The sequence below is a fragment of the Kogia breviceps genome, chromosome 13, assembly GCF_026419965.1.
Source record: "Kogia breviceps isolate mKogBre1 chromosome 13, mKogBre1 haplotype 1, whole genome shotgun sequence".
Classification (NCBI taxonomy): domain Eukaryota; kingdom Metazoa; phylum Chordata; class Mammalia; order Artiodactyla; family Physeteridae; genus Kogia; species Kogia breviceps.
The window spans coordinates 5,354,850-5,376,576 of record NC_081322.1 but is presented as its reverse complement, the minus strand read 5'-3'; the positions used below and the strand labels follow the sequence as shown (position 1 = coordinate 5,376,576).

Sequence of the window (21,727 nt, the reverse complement as noted above, 5' to 3'; positions counted from 1 at the left end):
TCCTATGTGTGGGACTTGTGCTAAGTACTTAAGAAAATTACTGCATTTAAACATTACAAGCCCCCCAAGATATATATTATTTTCGCATTACTGCTCAGGAACTGAGGTTCAGAGAGCGTGGATAAACTGCTTTAGGTCACACGGATAGTAAGGCTCAGGTCTGTCTGACTCCAAACTCAGGGCCCTTAACTAGTAAGCTTTCTTCTTGGGAGAGGTCAAAGCAGATGAATTTTAAAAGACTTTCTGTTTTGCTAAGATACAATGGAGAAAAACTCTGCCATCACTAAGAAGGTAGTTTCAAAAAGTCTCCCCGCTCTCCCTTTGGAAAGAAATCACACTGTCAAGGAAACATAACTGTAATGGTTTACTCATCTCAGTAGAATCAGGAGGTGGTAATTGAGACAGCTGGCTTAACTATAACTTTAACAAAGAATTAGAATTCAAAATAGGCGCTTTGTATTCTTGGGAGAAGAAGTTGCTATTTCTCTCCTAATAGGATTTCCTTACTCTCATAATTTTACCCTGGGCATCAGTTCTTCACCCAGCTCCCACAGGGCTCTGTCAACAGCGCTTCTCTTGCAGCTGCATCCATTCCCCGGCACCTCATTAGTCCCATGGTTAAACCCAAGTTCCCTCGCATGATAGCCAAGCCGCTGTGTGAACTGGCCTTTCCAGCCAGTCTGGCACAGTGTGTACTGACAGGCGGTGTTCTCTTTCTTACATCCTTGCCCTGGTTACTCCCTCGCCGCTAGAATGTCATTCCCTATCCCCAGCCTTCCTTCTCTTTGCTGACTCCTCATCCTTCAAATTCAACTCAGGTGCCTACCTGACTCTCCCCAGACTCTGTTGGGTATCCCTGTCTTACGTTCCCAGGAAACCCCATCTCTTTATGCCATTGTACACATGAAGGGTTACCCAGATGTATCAGGAAGGACAGGCTTCATGAAATTAACACTGGGAACTATTTGAGAAATGGAGACATGGAGAAGGGAAACAGACTAATGATAAGCCATTTAGAGACAGAGCCCAGGAGCATGTCATGTGGTTTGGGGAATGCCCTTTGATCTCCAACCTTAAATCAAGGTCTTCTGCATTGGCCCCTCAGGGCTTCGGAGTGTGGAGTGCAAGAGCTAGGCTTAAAGTGACTTCATTGTAACCGTTCATTGTCTACCTCACACTCTGTAATGCCATCTTCGTTTGTCTGTCTTGTTCCCTAGTGCCCTTTTGATGGGTTGCAGAGATTTACAAGTAATGGAATTATCTGCCTCCTAAAGCTTGATAAAATTTACGTATAAAACTATCTAGGCCTGGTTCTTTTATTGCAAGGTTTCTGTTTTGTTTTATTTTAAAACAGCAGCTCCCATTTTTTTATGGTTCTGCATTTTTAAACTCCTTCTTACATCAGCTTGAGTCAATACCATTTTCCTGGTAAAAATCAGTCATTTAATAGAGATTTTGACTTCTGTGCCACAAAATTTTTTTTTCCTAGTGTTCTCTAATACATTTTAACATTCTTCACTTACTTTGTTACATGTACTTTCTTGTTCTTAATTTTAGATATTTGTTTCCTCTGAGTAGCTACATGTATAATCATACGAGATGGGGTTCTGGAATCAAAAGGACATGAGTTCAAAAGCTGACGCAGGCACTTAGTAATTGGGTGAACTTAAGCAAGTCAATTAACTGCTCTGAGACTCAGTTTCCTCATCTGTAAAAAGAGTTCTTTTAGAGTATTTCTCATAAAGGTTTGTTGTGAGGATTAATTGATGTAGTACAAATTGAAGCACTTAGCTCAGTGCCTGGCACATAGTAAATTCTGCGTAACACTTGGCTCTCATATTGTCATTACTCTTGCTAATAGAAGCAGTATTGCTAATTATTTTTTCTATAATTAGAGTATGTGGTCATTTGTTATTATTGTGCACATCTCAAAAACGAAACCATGTTGAATCTTTGGTATGTATATTGGTTTTCAGTCTTTAGTTCATTAACTTCTGCTTTTGACTTTATTTTTTCTTCTTTCTTGAATTGTATTTCTTTTGTTTAAAAAAAAAACTATTTTAACTTAAAGCTTCATTCTGAGAAAGAAAATTTCATTTCCAAGAGATTGAGAGGCAGTGTAGAATAGTGGTTAAACTGAAAGTTTTGACATAAGACTTCTTGAATTTCAGTGCTGTCTTCACCTCTAATTAGCCGGACAAGTCATTCATCTTTTTTAAGCGTCATCTGTAAAATGCAGACAATAGTAATAAATACTTCAAGGGGTGTTTGGTAGCATTAAATTAACAAAAACATATAAAATGCCCAAAGCAGTAGTTGTAGTATTTAGTTAATCTTAACTATTATTTTTGGTTATTTATATTTTTATTATTAATTACTGTTTCTATTGTGTTCTGGTTAGATCGAGGCCTATGTATTTCTTTTTGTGTTTACTTTATATATTGAATCATATAGAATATATATGATCACCTTTTGTGAATATTTCATAGACAATTGAATAAATACTATATTTTCTATGAGGTTGACATTTTATAATGATTAAAACAGCCGCAAAGTTTTATAATATTCGTATTCTCTATAGCTTTCTTTGGTTTAGACCCTTTGATACTGGGTCCTGCAGCCTGCCATACCATCTACTGGCCTGACCTCTCCAGGCCTTCCACAATCTCTCTATACCATGCTACTCATTCACTGTTCACCTAGAAATGCATTTGGGCAAAGTTTTGAGCTATGTACATGTTTCTGTGTTGCCATATTGGTATCCCAAGATGTTTGCTTTAAGAAAGACTAAGCATATGCCTAGGGTATGCTAACAGCTATCCTTGGTAGGTGAAACTTCTCTTTATAGTTGGTGTGTTTGGTGGCTACACATAGAACAGAAAGGGGAGAAATTCCTTGATGCATTCCCAGGAAGTACGTGTCAATCATAAGGTTTTGTGTTTTTTTTTCCGTGAACACTTAATGAGTTTTCATTCTATATCAGGCGTTAGACTAAATGATTCTTAACCATTACCTCATTTGTCTTATCTTCATCCCCATTTTACAGATATGAAAGCTGAGGCTTAAAGAGAATAAATAACTCATCCAAAAGTAAACAGTTGTATGTGTTAGGTAGGAATTAGAAACCAGGTCTGTTTAATTCCAACCTCAGGCCCCTACCCGGGGTACCAGACAGCCCTTAGGGAAACGTTTAGACAAAAAGGGTCAGATCTGAGCCAACGCTGTCCTGCTCTCTTTCCTTATGAGAGAGCTCTCTTCCTGTCGCTGCCTCTCCTCCCTTGACCAGCTTGGAGAGCAAGGGCTCCAGCGTCTACCACAAACGTTTTGTTCGCTTCCTGTGTGTTCTTGCGCCAAATGTTTCTTGGATGGCTCCTGCGTGCCAGGGATTCTCAGGGTTAAATATCCTTCTGTAATCATAGACGTCTTTTGTTTTCCTTTAAAGTAATATCTCTGAAATAGAAATCTGATCATGTTTCATACTTTTCAAGATCTTTCCATAGCTTTCAAAGTTTCCAAGGCATCCAACAGCAGTTTCAACTCTGGCTGCATATTAAATCACCTGTGAAGTTTCAAAAACAAAACAGAAAAACAGGCCCTACCGCAGACAGTGATATAACGTGCTTTTGGCAGTCAGACTGCAGGGCCTCTGTGAACAGAGCAGCGATACAGATACTTAAAAACAAAGGAAAAACTTGGGCATGTTAAGCCATTTTATAACAACAATAATACACATGGAAATAAAATAAATCTTCCATGCCAAAAAAGATACATAGAACCTTATTTTTTTAACTTTGCAAAATTAAACTGTTAAAGACAAAATCTAGAGCATTATGCAGTAGACTCTCCTCTCGATGCCCCCTGAATTGATGCCAGGTGCATGAATAAGCATTTCTTAAAAGCTCCAGGTAATGCAAAAGCGGAGTCCAGGTTGAGAACCTCTGGTTGAGAGGATAAATTCAGTATTGCCTAACATGCAGAGCCCTCTGTGATCACATTAATTCTTACCTTCCTATCATTCTCCTTCGCAACCCACCTCCCTACTTTCTCCCTGGGTTCTAGAGAGGGCAGGGAACTCTGCAGATTCCTATAGGTCAAGCTATTTTTGCACAGAATGTGTCACGTGCACCCGATAACCCTCCCCCAGTTACTCCTCTACACACACATACAGTCCTGTATCCCCTTTTATCTGGATCACTTCCCTAATGCATCCTTGTTCAGCCCAGTTATCAGCTTAGCTGGGGTTCCATGTTCCTCCACATCCCCAGTACTCCTCAAGGGTAATCAGTGTGTTGATCTTACATCGTGGGAGCCAAGCACAGAGCCTGGTACACAGTGGATGTGGGAAAAATAATTATTGGAGGGAAGGACAGAGAGGGTGGAGGAAGGAACGCAGAGTAATCCCCCAGGAGGATGTTTGTAGTGGGCTCTAAGTGACGGGTAGTGTCCTGGCAGATGCAAAGACTTGGGAGAAGGAAAGAAGGGGAAGGATAACAGAAAGAGGAGTATGATCCCAAAGGCTTGGAAACTAGCATTTCCCAAATCAATACCCCACAGATCATTGTCTCACTAGATCTTGCTGTTCTGTGAATAAGGCATTCAAAATAAGAGTATAGGAAAAGAAAGTTATTCATATGTATTTGCTGAAGAACTTATCGGAGCCTTTACTATGAATATTACCAAGCTTATTGACCATGAAATCTTTTTATTTTCTTGGGATGAAGCACCTTTTTTTTTTTTTTTTAACATCTTTATTGGAGTATAATTGTTTTACAATAGTGTGTTAGTTTTCCCTCTACAACAAACTAAATCAGTTATACATACACACATGCTCCCACATCTCCTCCCTCTTGCATCACCCTCTCTCCCACCCTCCCTATCCCACCCCCCCAGGCGGTCACAAAGCACAGAGGTGAGGGATGAAGCACCTTTTAATCAAACACAGCTTGGGAAACACTACTCTAGGACATGTTTTGTGGCCAGTGAGTTTCAGAAGCCTAGGCACGTGTGCAGGAAAAATTTAAAAAGAAAAGTTGCCAATAGCAGGAAAGATACGCAACTGTCGAGTAGAAGTAGCATTTTTCTGGTTACAAATATTATACTAATTTCATTAATTAGGCAAGTAAGTACAGTAGTTTTAATTTTTTAGATTATATAAGAAAACTCAGGATACACAACATTGATCAGTTTGCCTTGCTTTCCCTAGTTATGTTCAGACACTGATATTATGTGCTTTTGGCAATCAGACTGCAGGGCTTCTGTGAACAGATCAGCATTACACATACTTGAAGAAAAGGAAAACTTGGGTAGGTTAAACCATTACACACCAGCAGTAATATATATGTAAATAAAGTCTTCCATGTCCATGCGTGTGTGTGTGTGTGTGTGTGTGTGTGTGTGTGTGTGTATTTAAAACTATTTTTTTTTTACTTTGCAAAATTAAACAAACAAGCTATTAAGGGCACAGTCTAGAGCACTGTGCAATAAATTCTCCTCTCGATGCCCCCTTGTTTCTCCAAAAGAACAGTTATGTGATTTCTACTCAAAAGTGGAAAAAGTATAGATGTTGAAGGTAATGAGAAAGGAAGGAAGGTAAGAAGCCACCTCTCAAGTTCTCGTCCCCTGTCTTTTAAGTCAAACGACAGAGCTCTTGGGCAAACTCTCGAGAGAAAGAATCGAAGACTGGATTAGTGTCTAGGCTACGTATGAAGTAGGTGTTCACCTTTGCCCTGATTCTGGGGTCATCCCAAGGTCCCCACCAGCAGTGCCCGGATGGAGCGCAGTGTGGCGCCCGGTGTGGAAAAGCAGGTACTGGCAACTGAAGAGGAGCCCTGTGCTTGGCGCGGCCTCCTCTTGGCTGCATCTCCCACTTGGCCCAGTCCAGTGTCTTAGGCGGGCGGTTCCCAGACTTCTCTGCACCAGGGACTGGCTTTGTGGAAGATAACGTTTCCACGGAAAGGGGCCGATGCGGGGACTGTGGGACACGGCTTCAGGCGGCGACGCGATGCGGGCGATGCGGGGCTGCAGATGAAGCTTCGGTCCTCGCCCGCCGCTCGCCTCCTGCTGTGCGGCCCGGTTCCTCCCAGGCCGCGACCCGGAGGCTGGGGACCCCTGCCTTAGGCAGAGGAGGTCCTCAGAAAAGTCAGTCCCCCGTTCAGCTTTTATATTCTGAATGGCGACTCCGTACCGGAGGCCAGCTGACACGGTGGGAATACTGCGCGGTGAGCCAGACAAAGTACTTCCCGGACCTGACGTGAGAAAAAAGCTACAGATAAATAACGTCCCATCGTAAGTGCTGCGAGGGAAAGTAAGTTGCAGTGAGGAGACGGAACGGAATGGGGCCCTGTCATTAGGAAGGGCGGACCTCGCCGCAGAGGTGACATCTGAACACCAGGCTGGATGAAGCAAGGGGATGGGCTCTTGCGACTATTCGGTGAGGGGACTGTCGGGGAGAGGGAGCAGCAGGCACGGAAGTCCTGAGGCGCGGAGCGCTGGGCGTGGCTATTCGGCGAGCACGTGAGTGGCCGCGTGGACGGGGGACTTGGGTACGCAGTGGGTACCTGGCGAGTGGGGATTTATGGGGCTGGTGGAGGCCCCGCCCCGCCCCGCGGCCGGCCGCGCCCCCCGGTGAGGGCCCCGAGCTCAGGCCGGGCTCAGTGTGGAACTGCTCCGCGGGGAGGCTTCTGAGGGCGGTCGGCCATCGCCCGGAGAGGAAACGGGCGCGGGCTGCAGGCAGAGGGGGTGAGGAGAGACAGAAGGGACACGGGTAAATTGGTTCCCTTCGAATGTAGTAAGCATTTTAATGACGCGTGTTAAACCCACGTTTTAAATGCCAAGGGGGATGAACAAAAGAATCGTCAGTTAAGTGTAGAGTGAGTTATGCAATACGGCTGAATATCACCTCACTTCCGAAAGCCGTGTGCCCAAACTGTGAAGTTAAATGGATGCCGCTTTAATTTGACTGCCTTTAATTTTGAAACGACTTTTTGGGGGGGGGGGGGGGGGTTTGACATTACCAGAGAGGTTCAGGGAGAGTTTTAGGAGAAAACAGATCATTCATTACACGCCATTCAAACAGTTTACAAACATGAATGTTACAGAGCCAGCAAAACTGTAATCACACTGAATGAAGCCGCGACATGCTCGTTTTCGTCAGGTAGTTGCATTATTAAAAGTTCTTTTTTTACAGCAGGGAAGTGTAGTTTCTAAAATGTGTCCTGAATTTGTAGTGAATATCTGGTTAGCATATAGCTTTCTGATAATAAATTATTGAAACTAGTTCTTCCTTTTAAATTAACTACTGAAATACCATCGTTTTAGATTAAGTTCAAAACCGTAGGTTTCCTTTGAGGGAGATTTCATTAGTTAATTAAGCATTTTTTTGGCAAATGCCTATGAATTCTGTTTAAAGAAGACTTCTATAGTCATAATCACACACCTCCTATACATATTTTCATATCTGTAGACTTAACACCATGAGTTGGATTCCTTAACATTCAGACAGAGCCTTACCTCGTTTGTGATCATCATAGAATTTACAGCTGGAGATGGCTTAAAGTACTTACATACCTCACAGCCAACCCTTCTTTTTACAGATGAAGAGACAAAACTCAAGGGAGACAAAGGACTTTATCGAGCAAGTGGCAAAGTCAGAGCTAGGATTGGAAGCTTTTGACATCTGGTGCTCTTTTGTCCTATTAGAAAAAAAAAAAAAAAAAAAAAGACCAGAAAGAACCCTAAGTCCTTTGAAAAAAACCTTGAGAAATTATAATCATGCTGGAGAATATACTCATTTTAATTTCAATTTAATTTTGTAGATTTAGATACAGATGTTACACAATAACATAAAAAGTTACGTTCAGGAGAAATGTTTACACAGGAAGGTAAAATTGTCTTTTGTGAGCCCTGATCACTGTGTGTGTGTGTGTGTGTGTGCATGTTTAGTTGTTTCTTTTCTTTCTCCTTTATTAGACTGTAAACTCCACGAGGCACATTCTACATCTTTTTGGTTCACTACTACATAGAGGCCTGAATTTTATGTGGCCAATAGGCAGTTAGGAAATGTTATGTGAATGAATGACTCCTTGAATAACTGACTGTGTGATAAGTATGAACAAAGTGTAGTTTAGCAATAGCTGTAGTTTTTTGCTCTATTTGACATGACTGCAAAAGATCTAGGAGCCTTTCAACCACATTATACATCTCTGAAATTGTGAAACAAGCTTTGCAAATGGTCTGCAAACTGGACAAAGAGTAGTTTTAACCATTGTCAGTGATTTTTAGGGCTTCAAAAGTTCAGAAATTCAGAATCTTGGAAAGGGATTTCTATACTAAATGACAAGCACTGGATTAATACTGATCCATATAGTTTTATACTAAATAAATGTTGTAATACTGTTGTGGCAACAGAATTTAACAGATCTTAAGACTGCGCAAAGAATTAACAGTTGCGTTGAATTACGTATTTCATGATAAAATGCCAGTCATACAGCATAAGAGATGCATGTACCACTTAATCTGGGCACTTTGGGGAGGACTAGTCCATATGGAAGTTATCAAACCACAGTATTCAAGGGATAGTTGAATGGAAATCCTCATTTTTTGACAAAGAAACTGTAATCCAGAGAGATTAGGTAATTTATCTACTTCAAATCCTTTTTCTGCAATGTGATGACACCAGATACTGGAGTTTAGGATATAAAAGAACACAGGCTTCAGAGCCATAGAGACCTGGAGAGGATCACAGCTGTATCATGACCCAGGTCAGTTGCACTGTTTCTTGATCTATAAAATAACGATGATAATACTAACTGCCTAACCCAGTGTGATTTAAATAAGAATTCATATGTCAGGCCCCTAGCCTGACAATAAATATTAGTTTCCTCTGCCTTCTCCTCAATATTACCTCTCCTCGTACCATGTCCAGTAATAGCAACCCCACAGTGTTGCTGCCAAGACAATCTGTTTACTGATCAGTTAAAGCCATTAAAAATATAAAACATAACGACTTAGCAAAATACGAGACAAAATACCGTAACAACTTCAATGACAAAATGTCTCAGGCAGTGCCTCTCAAATTAGAAAGAGAAATAGAAAAAGTGTGAAGTAGAGGGAGGAAGAGGAGAGAAAGAAGGAAGAGAAAGAAAAGAAAAGGGAGATGCACAGTGAAATTTTCAAGTACTAGGGTCGTGCCCATTAGTACAAGGACTCTATTAATCTTTTGTATAATGGATACTACTTACGAAGCAGCACTGATTTAAGGCTCAGGATGGAATGTGGAACATTTAAGAAAAAATGGAGTTTTAAAGTACATTCTGATGGAAATCCTAGAAATACCCACTTTGCTTTTAACTGCTTATTTATTCATGTTGTTCATATATATTACATATTCATATATATAATATATAAGTAATTATATATATAATATATATACTTATTTTTTGTCTGAAGCAAATAAAACGGAATCACACTTAACTCTTAGTGTTACGAGCTACAAACAGAAAAAATATATCTTTCCTTCTAAGTTTCTTATGATTCTTCCAGGTTGTATTGATAAGAGCCCATTAGCAGATGGCGTTGCTCAGATTTCCTTGGCCAAATATTTAGGAAGATAGTCTTTCGACGGTTGAAATGCCAGTATTCAAAAGGAAAGAAATTATGCCGTTTCCCCTGAGTGTCATACAGTTGATGGCTGACAAGGGAAGAATTCCTCTCACGCTTAGGTTTGCTAACCTTTTAAATTCACATACATAGTCAAGTAGATTGGCTTATAGTTCAGGACATGGATAACCATCTTAAATACTGATTATCAGAAATGGCAAATCTAGCCATTTGAAAAATGAGTGTTTTGAAACTATCAGTTGCTGTGACCGAGGGAAGCACTGACTCGGTCTGTCCCCCTGCTGGTTTTGATTTGGAGAGCTGAAAATGCTGTGCTCCAGAAACCGAGTAGCCAGCCCCGTTTTCTGGAAAACTCACTGGGTAAGGAGCATCGGAAAAGGCACTGGAAAAATGTGAGAATGATTCTCCCTCCTCTCAAAAATCTCTTATTCTTATTGAAACACCATTAAAAAAAAATGTGAGAATCAGAAGATTGCTTGGAAAAGATAATCCATGGTACGACTTTTTTGAAAACTGCATTATTGCTTTCACTGTGAAGTAGAGGTGAAGTCATAATATGTTGAACCTGATGTAAGGCAGTGGAAAGAGAGCATTTAATGATCCTCAGTCTTTAATAATTAAAATTTAATATAGCAACGTAGCAATAAAATGCATCAAACAATTAATTCCTTTGCTGTGACCACTTTTGAAAGACTGCTTTGCACCGGGCCCTGAGCGGTCATCTTGGGCAGCACTGCTGTGTCACTGGGCGGAGAAGAGCTGATTCCATGGGCTTCTGCCTGTGTTTTGTCATTTATAGCTCTCTTGCTCACGTGTGCTCTCTCCCACCACCCCTGACAGACACGCACACACCCTACTAGGATAAATAACCCCCTGATTCGAAAGCCTGGCTCTACCTGTAGGTGACAAATAAAAAGGAATTAATTAGTAAATTAACTGATTGTCAGTATTCCAAACTTGAAGTGTTCAACAATAAATAATCATCATAGGACTTCTCCTAGTGAATACTGGAAATGATTTGAAATAGATTTCTAAAATGCACAATTAATAGATAGGAGATGAGCATAGAAGTCTTCAGAAAAGGTAAGCATAATAATACATTTTAAAGGGACATGGTGAAATCTTTAGATGGCAATCTTTTTAAAAGTTAGTTTCATGCAATTAGTTGTTGACCATTAGCTAGCTAAGTCAGAAATAGTCAATTTAGAGTGGATGTTTTAATTTCAGATGACCTACAGATATTTGATCAGAGGTTTGTTATTTTATTTGTTCTATTTCATTTTTTATTGAGGTATAGTTGATTTACAATGTTGTTTTAATTTCTGCTGTACAGCAAAGTCATTCAGTTATACATATATATACTATTCATGTTCTTTTTTGTCATGGTTTATCAGAGGATATTGAACATAGTTCCCTGTGCTATACAGTAGGACCTTGTTGTTTATCCATTCTGTATATAATAGTTTGCATCTGATAATCCCAAACTCCCAATCCATCCCTCCCCCAACCCCTCCCCCTTGGCAACCACAAGTCTGTTCTCTAGGTCTGTGAGTCTATTTCTGTTTCATAGACATGTTCATTTGTTTCATATTTTAGATTCCACATATAAGTGATATCATATGGCATTTGTCTTTCTTTTTCTGACTTACTTCACTTAGTATAATAATCTCTAGGTCCATCCATGTTGCTGTAAATGGCATTATTTCGTTCATTTTTATGGCTGAGTAATATTCCATTGTATATACATACCATTTCTTCCTTGTCCATTCATCTGTCAATGGACATTCAGGTTGTTTCCATGTTTTGGCTATTTTTTTTTAATATATATATATTTTTTATTTTTATTATTTTTTTATTTTTTAAACATCTTTATTGGAGTATAACTGTTTTACAATAGTGTGTTAGTTTTTCCTTTACAACAAAATGAATCAGTTATACATATACATATGTTCCCATATCTCTTCCCTCTTGCATCACCCTCCCTCCCCACCCTCCCTATCCCACCCCTCTAGGTGGTCACACAGCACAGAGGTGAACTTCCCTGTGCTATGCGGCAGCTTCCCACTAGCTATCTGTTTTACATTTGGTAGTACGTATATGTCCCTGCCACTCTCTCACTTCATCACAGCTTACCCTTCCCCCTCCCCATATCCTCAAGTCCATGCTCTAGTAAGTCTGTGTTTTATTCCCATCCTACCACGAATCTCTTCATGACATTTATTTTTTTCCTTAGAGTCCATATATATGTGTTAGCATACGGTATTTGTTTTTCTCCTTCTGACTTACTTCACTCTGTATGACAGACTCCAGGTCCATCCACCTCATTATAAATAACTCAGTTTCATTTCTTTTTATGGCTGAGTAATATTCCATTGTATATATGTGCCACATCTTCTTTATCCATTCATCTGTTGATGGACACTTAGGTTGCTTCCATGTCCTGGCTATCGTAAATAGAGCTGCAATGAACATTTTGGTACATGACTCTTTTTGAATTATGGTTTTCTCAGGGTATATGCCCAGTAGTGGGATTGCTGGGTCGTATGGTAGTTCTATTCGTAGTTTTTTAAGGAACCTCTATACTGTTCTCCATAGTGGCTGTATCAATTTACATTCCCACCAGCAGTGCAAGAGTGTTCCCTTTTCTCCACACCCTCTCCAGCATTTACTGTTTCTAGAGTTTTTGATGATGGCCAATCTGACCGGTGTGAGATGATATCTCATTGTAGTTTTGATTTGCATTTCCCTAATGATTAATGATGTTGAGCATTCTTTCATGTGTTTGTTGGCAATCTGTATATCTTCTTTGGAGAAATGTCTATTTAGTTCTGCCCATTTTTGGATTGGGTTGTTTGATTTTTTGTTATTGAGCTGCCTGAGTTGCTTATAAATTTTGGATATTAATCCTTTGTCAGTTGCTTCATTTGCAAATATTTTCTCCCATTCTGAGGGTTGTCTTTTGGTCTTGTTTATGGTATCCTTTGCTGTGCAAAAGCTTTTAAGTTTCATTAGGTCCCATTTGTTTATTTTTGTTTTTATTTCCATTTCTCTGGGAGATGGGTCAAAAAGGATCTTGCTGTGATTTACGTCATAGAGTGTTCTGCCTATGTTTTCCTCTAAGAGTTTGATAGTGTCTGGCCTTACATTTAGGTCTTTAACCCATTTTGAGTTTATTTTTGTGTGTGGTGTTAGGGAGTGTTCTAATTTCATACTTTTACAGGTAGCTGTCCAGTTCTCCCAGCACCACTTATTGAAGAGGCTGTCTTTTCTCCACTGTATATCCTTCCCTCCTTTATCAAAGATAAGGTGACCATATGTGTGTGGGTTTATCTCTGGGCTTTCTATCCTGTTCCATTGATCTATATTTCTGTTTTTGTGCCAGTACCATACTGTCTTGATTACTGTAGCCTTGTAGTAGAGTCTGAAGTCAGGGAGCCTGATTCCTCCAGCTCCATTTTTCATTCTCAAGATTGCTTTGGCTATTCGGGGTCTTTTGTGTTTCCATACAAATTGTGAAATTTTTTGTTCTAGTTCTGTAAAAAATGCCAGTGGTAATTTGATAGGGATAGCATTGAATCTGTAGATTGCTTTGGGTAGTAGAGTCATTTTCACAATGTTGATTCTTCCAATCCAAGAACATGGTATATCTCTCCACCTATTTGTATCATCTTTAATTTCTTTCATCAGTGTCTTATAGTTTTCTGCATACAAGTCTTTTGTCTCCTTAGGTAGGTTTATTCCTAGATATTTTATTCTTTTTGTTGCAATGGTAAATGGGAGTGTTTTCTTAATCTCACTCTCAGATTTTTCATCATTAGTGTATAAGAATGCCAGAGATTTCTGTGCATTAATTTTGTATCCTGCAACTTTACCCAATTCATTGATTAGCTCTAGTAGTTTTCTGGTAGCATCCTTAGGATTCTCTATGTATAGTATCATGTCATCTGCAAACAGTGACAGCTTTACTTCTTCTTTTCCTATTTGGATTCCTTTTATTTCTTTATTTTCTCTGATTGCTGTGGCTAGAACTTCCAAAACTAGGTTGAATAAGAGTGGTGAGAGTGGGCAACCTTGTCTTGTTCCTGATCTTAGTGGAAATGGTTTCAGTTTTTCACCATTGAGAACAATGTTGGCTGTGGGTTTGTCATATATGGCCTTTATTATGTTAAGGAAAGTTCCCTCTATGCCTACTTTCTGCAGGGTTTTTATCACAAATGGGTGTTGAATTTTGTCAAAAGCTTTCTCTGCATCTATTGAGATGATCATATGGTTTTTCTCCTTCAGTTTGTTGATATGGTGTATTACATTGATTGATTTGCATATATTGAAGAATCCTTGCATTCCCGGAATAAACCCCACTTGATCATGGTGTATGATCCTTTTAATGTGCTGTTGGATTCTGTTTGCTAGTATTTTGTTGAGGATTTTTGCATCTATGTTCATCAGTGATATTGGCCTGTAGTTTTCTTTCTTTGTGACATCTTTGTCTGGTTTTGGTATCAGGGTCATGTTTTGCCTATTTTGAATAGTGCTGCTATGAACATAGGGGTGCATGCATTTTTTCGAATTATAGTTTTGTCTGGATATATGCCCAGGAGTGAGGTTGCTGAATCATATTTTTATGATTTTTTACTATTTTTACTTTTTGAGGAACCTCCATACTGTTTTCCATAGGGACTGTACCGATTTACATTCCCACCAACAGTGTAGGAGGGTTCCCTTTTCTCTACACCTTCTTGAGCATTTGTTATTTGTAGACTTTTAATGATGGCCATTCTGACCAGTGTGATGTGATACCTCATTGTAGTTTTGATTTGCATTTCTCTAATCATTAGTGATGTTGAGCATCTTTTTATGTGCCTATAGGCCATCTGTATATCTTTTCTGGAGAAATGTCTATTTAGGTCTTCTGCTTGTTTTTCAGTTGGGCTGTTTGTTTTTTTGATACTGAGCTGCATGAGCTGTTTGTGCATTTTGGAAATTAAGCCCTTATCAGCCGCATCATTTGCAAATATTTTCTCCCAGTCCATAGGTTGTCTTTTCATTTTGTTCTTAATCAAATGAACCATTAAAGTAAATTTTATTTACTGGTATAGGGATACAAACATATAGTATTACATTGAACCATATAAAACTGCTGTTTTTGTAGGTCACAACTGCCAAATATAGAAAATTTGATATGACTTAACCTAATACAACAAGGATATAGGTCTAGGTCTGGACCTCCTAAAGGTTAGGTTACACTCCAGGTTTTTGTGTAAGAATCTGTATGATGTGGCAACATATAGACATTTAAGGTGGAAAACATTTGAAATCTCATGAGGTTCCCACAGTCAGTGACCTAAATATCTGTTCTACAATTGTCAACATTTAAAAACAATCAGAATCCAAATTTATTCAGTGATACTGAGGATAGAAGTTTTCAGGATACCAGATATTCCTTCGGCATGACAAGGCTATAATGTCCCTTTAAACATGAGTAACCTGGGAAAACTAACCAAAACAAACACACACACAAAACATCTCATTTCTTTTGGATTCAAAAGAAAATATGTATATAATATTTCCTCATATTAAGTAAATGTATTAAACAAAATGTGATGCTGTTTTATATTTATAGGCTATCAAATTTTTAAAGTTTCAATATCAACTGCCTGTTTTTATGTCTCTAAAACTGAGTCAAACATTTAGAATTAGGAAATGATGACATGAAAAGTACACGTAGGGACTGTCTTGTATTATGTGGAGAAAACACCATGCACATCAATGACACCTAAAACACCAAATCACAAGGCTTAAATTCAGCCAAACTAGAAATTAAGCATAAGTGTTTTATTCCGCCTTTAAATCGAGCTTCTGGGTATCCTCTGAAACTGCGCCAAGGCTGAATTGAGAACACACAGGCCATGCAAGCTTACATCTTTCATTTCACAGCATCCTTTCATAGCATCCTCACAGCATTTCACAGTAAACAGCATCCTTGTCTCATATAAAGGTTGAGAAGTCCCTCTCTACATGCTGCAGTTGCCCCATTAGTGGTTGAAGAGAGAAGAACGCCCTCCTACCAGTGACCTTTGTAGCCATCTTCAGTGTAGACTTCTGCTGCTACTTTAGAAGTTGTCTTGGATTCGATCTGTACAACGAGGACATGCCATGCTGGGAATGATCTGTGGAAGTTCATGAGAACAAGGGCCTCAGGGTCTGTTTTAAGGACTGCTCTTCCCTGAGTAGTTGAGGCTTCACATTCGATCCCCCAGAATCCATATTTGGACCCTGAAAGTGTCTAGAGCAAACCCAGAGCAAAGAGAACAGACACTGTTCGATGTACTTCTGCTATCCTGGTGGGGCAGCTGTGCCTTAGAATGACATAGATTTTATTATAGATGAAAACCAGAAAAGCTCCAGAGAAGCAGAACAACAGACATAAATAAGTGGAGGTCTTTCTGCTTTCAAAGAACTACATTTTTCCATCGCAACACTTAACACAATTGGAATGATTATTTAGGTAATCATTCATTTAATGTCTATGTATACTTTGCAAGAGTATAATGACTATCATGGCAAGAACTTTGTGTGTTTCTCTTGGTAGTAGTATTCTGGATATTTTTTTAATTACTTATACATTTTTATACTTATGCCATTTTTCATAAAGAATGTGTTTTAATCATTGTAACTTTGGGGGAAAAATTAATAGGGACAGCATTCCACCTTTCCCAAAGATTTATGTTAAACATAAAAGTATGAACAAAAAGAAAAGAATTCCACTGTTCTTTCTGCTTATTCTGAAAGAATCTGCAAAGAACTCAGCAAAGTGTTCTTGACCTTCTGGGTGACACTACTTATGAAAGAAGACACCACGCATCCTTCTCTGCACACTTCAGAAACAAGCTGGCTTTGGGGGAATGTAAATGTCTTTTTGAAACATGAGAAAAATGCTTGAAAGCTTACAAATGGATTCCTCTTAAAAAAAAAAAAAACAATTCCAGGCAAATGGATAGAAATTTTCCTTTCCGAGTTGTTCACCTTAGTGAAGTGGTCCTTTAGCTCTGCACTAGAAAATACAAAGTCTACACTTAGAAAATCAAATCGATTTTATATGAAATTTTCCATTAAAATTAAATGCAGCCCATGGACATGATTTCTGTTTTTGGAATAAATATATTTACTGATATCAGACAAGTATGATCCCATATTTGTCTTTAACATTTGAAAATAGCTAGATATATTTTCCTGTGATTCCATTACTGTCTTTTAAAGCCTGTCAGATATTTATTGTCATCTGTTAATGTCAACAATATGTTCTGCAGAATGCTAATTCTCCATGAAATAAATTTAAAAGTGTTGTATGTTCAAAATGCTGTATTAAACTGATTAATTTGCTGAAGCTTTCTAAAAATTTCAATATGAATTTGGAGAGGAGAGTTGTAGTATATACTGTTTTCCAAATTCTCCAATGACAGAACTCTTTCTTCTGGAAAAAACTCCTAGGTCTAGTGTTCAGCAAAAAACACTAGACAAAGTACACTAATTTTAAAATTTTATTGTCTAAAATCATGGCAAATGGAAATAAAAATTTTTCTTTCTAATGACTTCTGTCTGACTCATTGTATATGTTGAATAATAGCTTAAATCAAATTTGTAGAAACATAACTAATTTGATTTCTCCACATTGGGGGCCTTTTGCCACTGCTTTTACACCTTGGTTTCATTAGGAAAAGCAAGTAAATCTGTTTGAGTGTGGTCTTGATCTTCTGGTTTTGTCTCTCCATTCACATTCGATCCCCCAGAATCCATATTTGGACCCTGAAAGTGTCTAGAGCAAACCCAGAGCAAAGAGAACTGTTCGATGTACTTCCACTATCCCAGAAAAGCTATTCTGGTGGGGCAGCTGTGCCTTAGAATGACATAGATTTTATTATTGATGAAAAACAGAAAAGCTCCAGAGAAGCAGAACAACGAGCAGACATAAATATTGTGGGAATATTTACCTTTGTTAGTTATAAATATTTACCTTTTGGACTGCTTATGTCATGTTTTGATCTAATTGAAAGATTTTGAGCTGGAGGAAGAGACATCTAAGTGATGGTGTGGAAGGGTTTGAAACAGCAAGGGGCACCTAATTAAACAGTACCATGTGAGGTCACAAGAGTATGAAATATGAGGTGAACATTTTGCAAAATTTATTTGTATTCTTGTCACTTAGTTAGAGCAATATCAGGCCAATATCCCTGATGAACATTGATGCAGAAATTCTCAACAAAAATTAGCAAACTGAATCCAACAATACATTTAAAGGCTCACACAACATGATCAGGTGGAGTTTACTCCAGAGATACGAGGATGGTTCAACATCTGTGAAGCAATCATCATGATCCATCAAATTAACAAAATGAAGAGTAAAAATCATCTCATTAGATGCAGAAAAAGCATATGATAAAATTCAACATCCATTTATCATAAAAACTGTCAACAAACTGGGTATAGAGGGAATGTACCTCAACAAAATAAAGACCATATATGAAAAACCAATAGCTAACATGATACTCAAAGGTGAAAGGCTGAAAGCTTTTCCTCTAAGATCAGAAACAAGACAAGGATGCCCACTCTCATCACTTTTGTTCAATATGGTTTTGGAAGTCTTAGCTGCAACTAATTATGTAAGAAAAAGAATAAAATGTCATCCAAATCAGAAAGGAAGAAGTAAAACTGCCACTATTTGTAGGTCATTGTAGGTGACAGTACGTATAGAAAACCCTGAAGACTCCACCAGAAAATATGTTAGAACTCATAAATGAATTCAGGAAAGTCACAGGATACAAAAGCAATGTACAGAAATCATGTTGTTTCTATATACTAATAATGAACTATAAGAATGGGAAATTAAGAAAATCTCATCTATAATGGCATCAAATAGGACAAAATACCTAGAAATAAATTTAACCAAAGAGGTGAAAGAACTGTATCCTGAAAATGATAAGCTACTAATGAAAGAAAGCAAAGAAGACACAAGTAGATGGAAAGGTATTCCACGTTCTTCAGTTAGAAGAATTAATATTGTTAAAATGTTGCCCATACTACCCAAAGCAATCTATAGATTCAGTGCAATCCCTATCAAAATTCCAATGACATATTTCACAGAACTAGTGCAAATAATCCTAAAATTCACATGGAACCACAAAAGACCCTGAATAGGCGAAACAGTTTGAGAAAAAAAGAACAAAGCTGGAGATACAATATTCCGTGTTTTTCAAATTGTAATACAAAGCTACAGTAATAAAAACAGCATTGTACTGGTGCAACAAAAAAGACACACAGATCAATGGAACAGAATAGAGAGCCCAGAAATAAACCCACACATGTATGGACAATTAATTTACAATAAAAGAGCAAAGAACGTGCAGTGGAGAAAGGACAATCTCATCAGTAAATGGTGTTGGGAAAACTGGACAGCCACATGTGAAAGAATGAAACTAGACCACTATCTTACACTATACACAAAAATTAAAATGGATTAAAGACTTGAATGTAAGACCAGAAACCATAAAATTTTTAGAAGAAAACATAGGCAGAAACTCATTTACATTGGTCTTAGCAATGCTGTTGCGAATCTAGCTCCAAAAGTAAGGGAAATAAAAGCAAAAATAAACATGAGATTCCATTAAACTAAAAAGCTTCTGCACAGTGAAGGAGAAACCATGATTAAAATTAAAAGGCCACCAACTGAATCAGAAATATTTTCAAATCATATTTGTTAAGGGGTTAATATCCAAAATATATATATAATTTATACAACACAGCAACAACAAAAAATATATAGAATTTATACAACACAGCAACAACAAAAAAACAATCTGATTAAAAATGGGCAAAGGGGCTTCCCTGGTGGCACAGTGGTTGAGGGCCCACCTGCCGATGCACGGGACACGGGTTCGTGCCCCGGTCCGGGAAGATCCCACGTGCCGCGGAGCGGCTGGGCCCGTGAGCCATGGCCGCTGAGCCTGCGCGTCCGGAGCCTGTGCTCCGCAACGGGAGAGGCCACAACAGTGAGAGGCCTGCGTATCGCCAAAAAAAAAAAAAAAAAAAAAAAAAAATGGGCAAAAGATCTGAGTAGACTTTTTTCCAAAGAAGATATATACATGGCCAACAGGTGCATGAAAAAAATGCCCAACATCACCAATTATTAGGGAAATGCAAATCAAAACTACAATGAGATCGCCTCACATTTGTTAGAATGACTATTATCAAAAAGACAAGAAATTACAAATGTTGGTAGGCTGTGGAGCAAAAGGAATGCTTGTACATTTTGGAAGGACTGTAAATTGGTACAGCCACAGTGGAAAACAGTACGGAGATTCCTCGAAAAATAAAGAATGACCCAGTTATTCCACTTCTGGGTGTTTATCCAAAGAACACAAAACGCTAATGCAAAGAGATACACGCATGCCAATGTTCATTGCGGCATCATTCATGAGAGCCAAGATAGGGAAAACAACCTAGGTGTTCACTGATGGATGATGCATGGATAAAGATGTGGTATATGAGTCCAGTGGAATACTGCTCAGCCATTAAACAGAATGAAGCCCTGCCATATTCCACAACGTGGATGGACCTTGAAGTTATTATATTAAATGAAATGTATATGATTTCACTCATATGTGGAATCTAAAAGAACAAAACAAAAAAAAACAAACTCATAGATACAAAGATCAGTTAGTGGTTATGAGAGGGGAAGGGGGTTAGGAGTGGGCAAAAATGGGTGAAGGGGGTCAACTGTATGGTGATGGATGGTAACAAAATAAGCAAACCGAAAAAAGCAAGCTCACAGATACAACAGGCCAGGGGGGTGGGGATGGGTGAAATCGGCTAAGGTGGTCAAAAGGGACAGACTTCTAGTTATAAAATACATGTCATGAGGATGTAATATACAGCGTGGTGACTGTGGCTAATAATACTGTATTGCATATTTGAAAATTGCTAAGACAGTAAATCTTAAAAGTCCTCCTCAGAAGAAAACAACATTTGTAACTGTATGGTGGTGATGGATGTTAACTAGACTTATTGTGGCGACCATTTCACATATATACAGATATTGAATTATTATGTTGTACACCTGAAACTAATATTATATGTTATACCTCAGTAAAAACAAGTGTGAAAGATGAGGAAGAAACCTTGGGAAGTTTATTTTACATTCTTGTGACTTCTTAGATGTTTTGAATACCTTCGTGTAACTTGCCTCAACTTCAGGACAAACTGGTGTATTCCAGGTCAGTTCCGTCCTGGAGCTAGCCGCCTGGGCTTAGTGCAGACCTCGCAGGGTACAGACATAGTCCCCGACAAGACTGCCCTCATTTCAGATGCCAGCCACTGGTTCAGGGGTCTGCACTTCTGAGCAACTGGCTACAAAGGTGGGGGAGTTCCTACTCCCCCCCTGGGCTTGAAAACTTAACGGAATGACTCACAGAACTCAGGAAAGTATTAAACTTATTTCATCATAAAAGATACAGATCAGGATCAGCCAAAGGAAGAGACACACAGTGTGAGGTCTGGGAGGGTCCTAGGCAGAGAACTTATGTGCCCTCCCCTCCTGGAATCAGGGTGCGGCGCCCTCCAGGTATATCAGTGTGTTCACCAACCGGGAAGTTCCACTCAGCATCGTTTTCCAGAGTTTATATTGGACTTCCTTATGTAGCCGTGATTGACTGAATGATTGGCCACATGATTGAACTCAGTCTCCAGCACCCCCACCCCCAACTCCCCAGAGGTCAGGCTGGCTCAAAGCCTCAGTCTTTTGATTACATGGTTGGTGTTGCAGGTGACCAACCCCTTACTGACTCATCTCATTAGCATAATGTCAGGTAGGAGCCAAGGGCCCACCATGCATAACAAAGACACTCCTTTCACTCAGGATATTCCAAGGACAAAGATCAGACAGATGCCTCATTATACAATATGTGCTTACTGAACGTTTTTCCCCACACTTTTATGAAAAATAATATACCTTTAAACCAAAGTTCTTATTTAATGGAAGCCTATGCAGGTTTTTCCTTCAAGGTAATTGCTTGAAGGAAATTACCTTGTATATATACCTTGTATATATGTATATATG

At 38.8% G+C, this 21,727-nt stretch overlaps 1 protein-coding gene across 4 annotated transcripts in view; it reads left to right on the top strand.

Moving 5' to 3' along the window:
• Window positions 1-21,727, top strand: part of MEI4 (meiotic double-stranded break formation protein 4) — a 241,143-nt gene that overhangs the window by 193,208 nt on the left and 26,208 nt on the right. The window contains exon 5 of one of the 4 annotated variants that reach the window (XM_067011283.1): window positions 15,614-16,581. The exons of the other annotated variants lie outside the window; for them this stretch is intronic. Coding sequence (XP_066867384.1) covers window positions 15,614-15,661 — 48 coding nt within the window. The 3' untranslated portion in view covers window positions 15,662-16,581. Of the gene's footprint in view, window positions 1-15,613; window positions 16,582-21,727 lie in introns of those variants that run through there. 4 annotated transcript variants of the gene reach the window in all.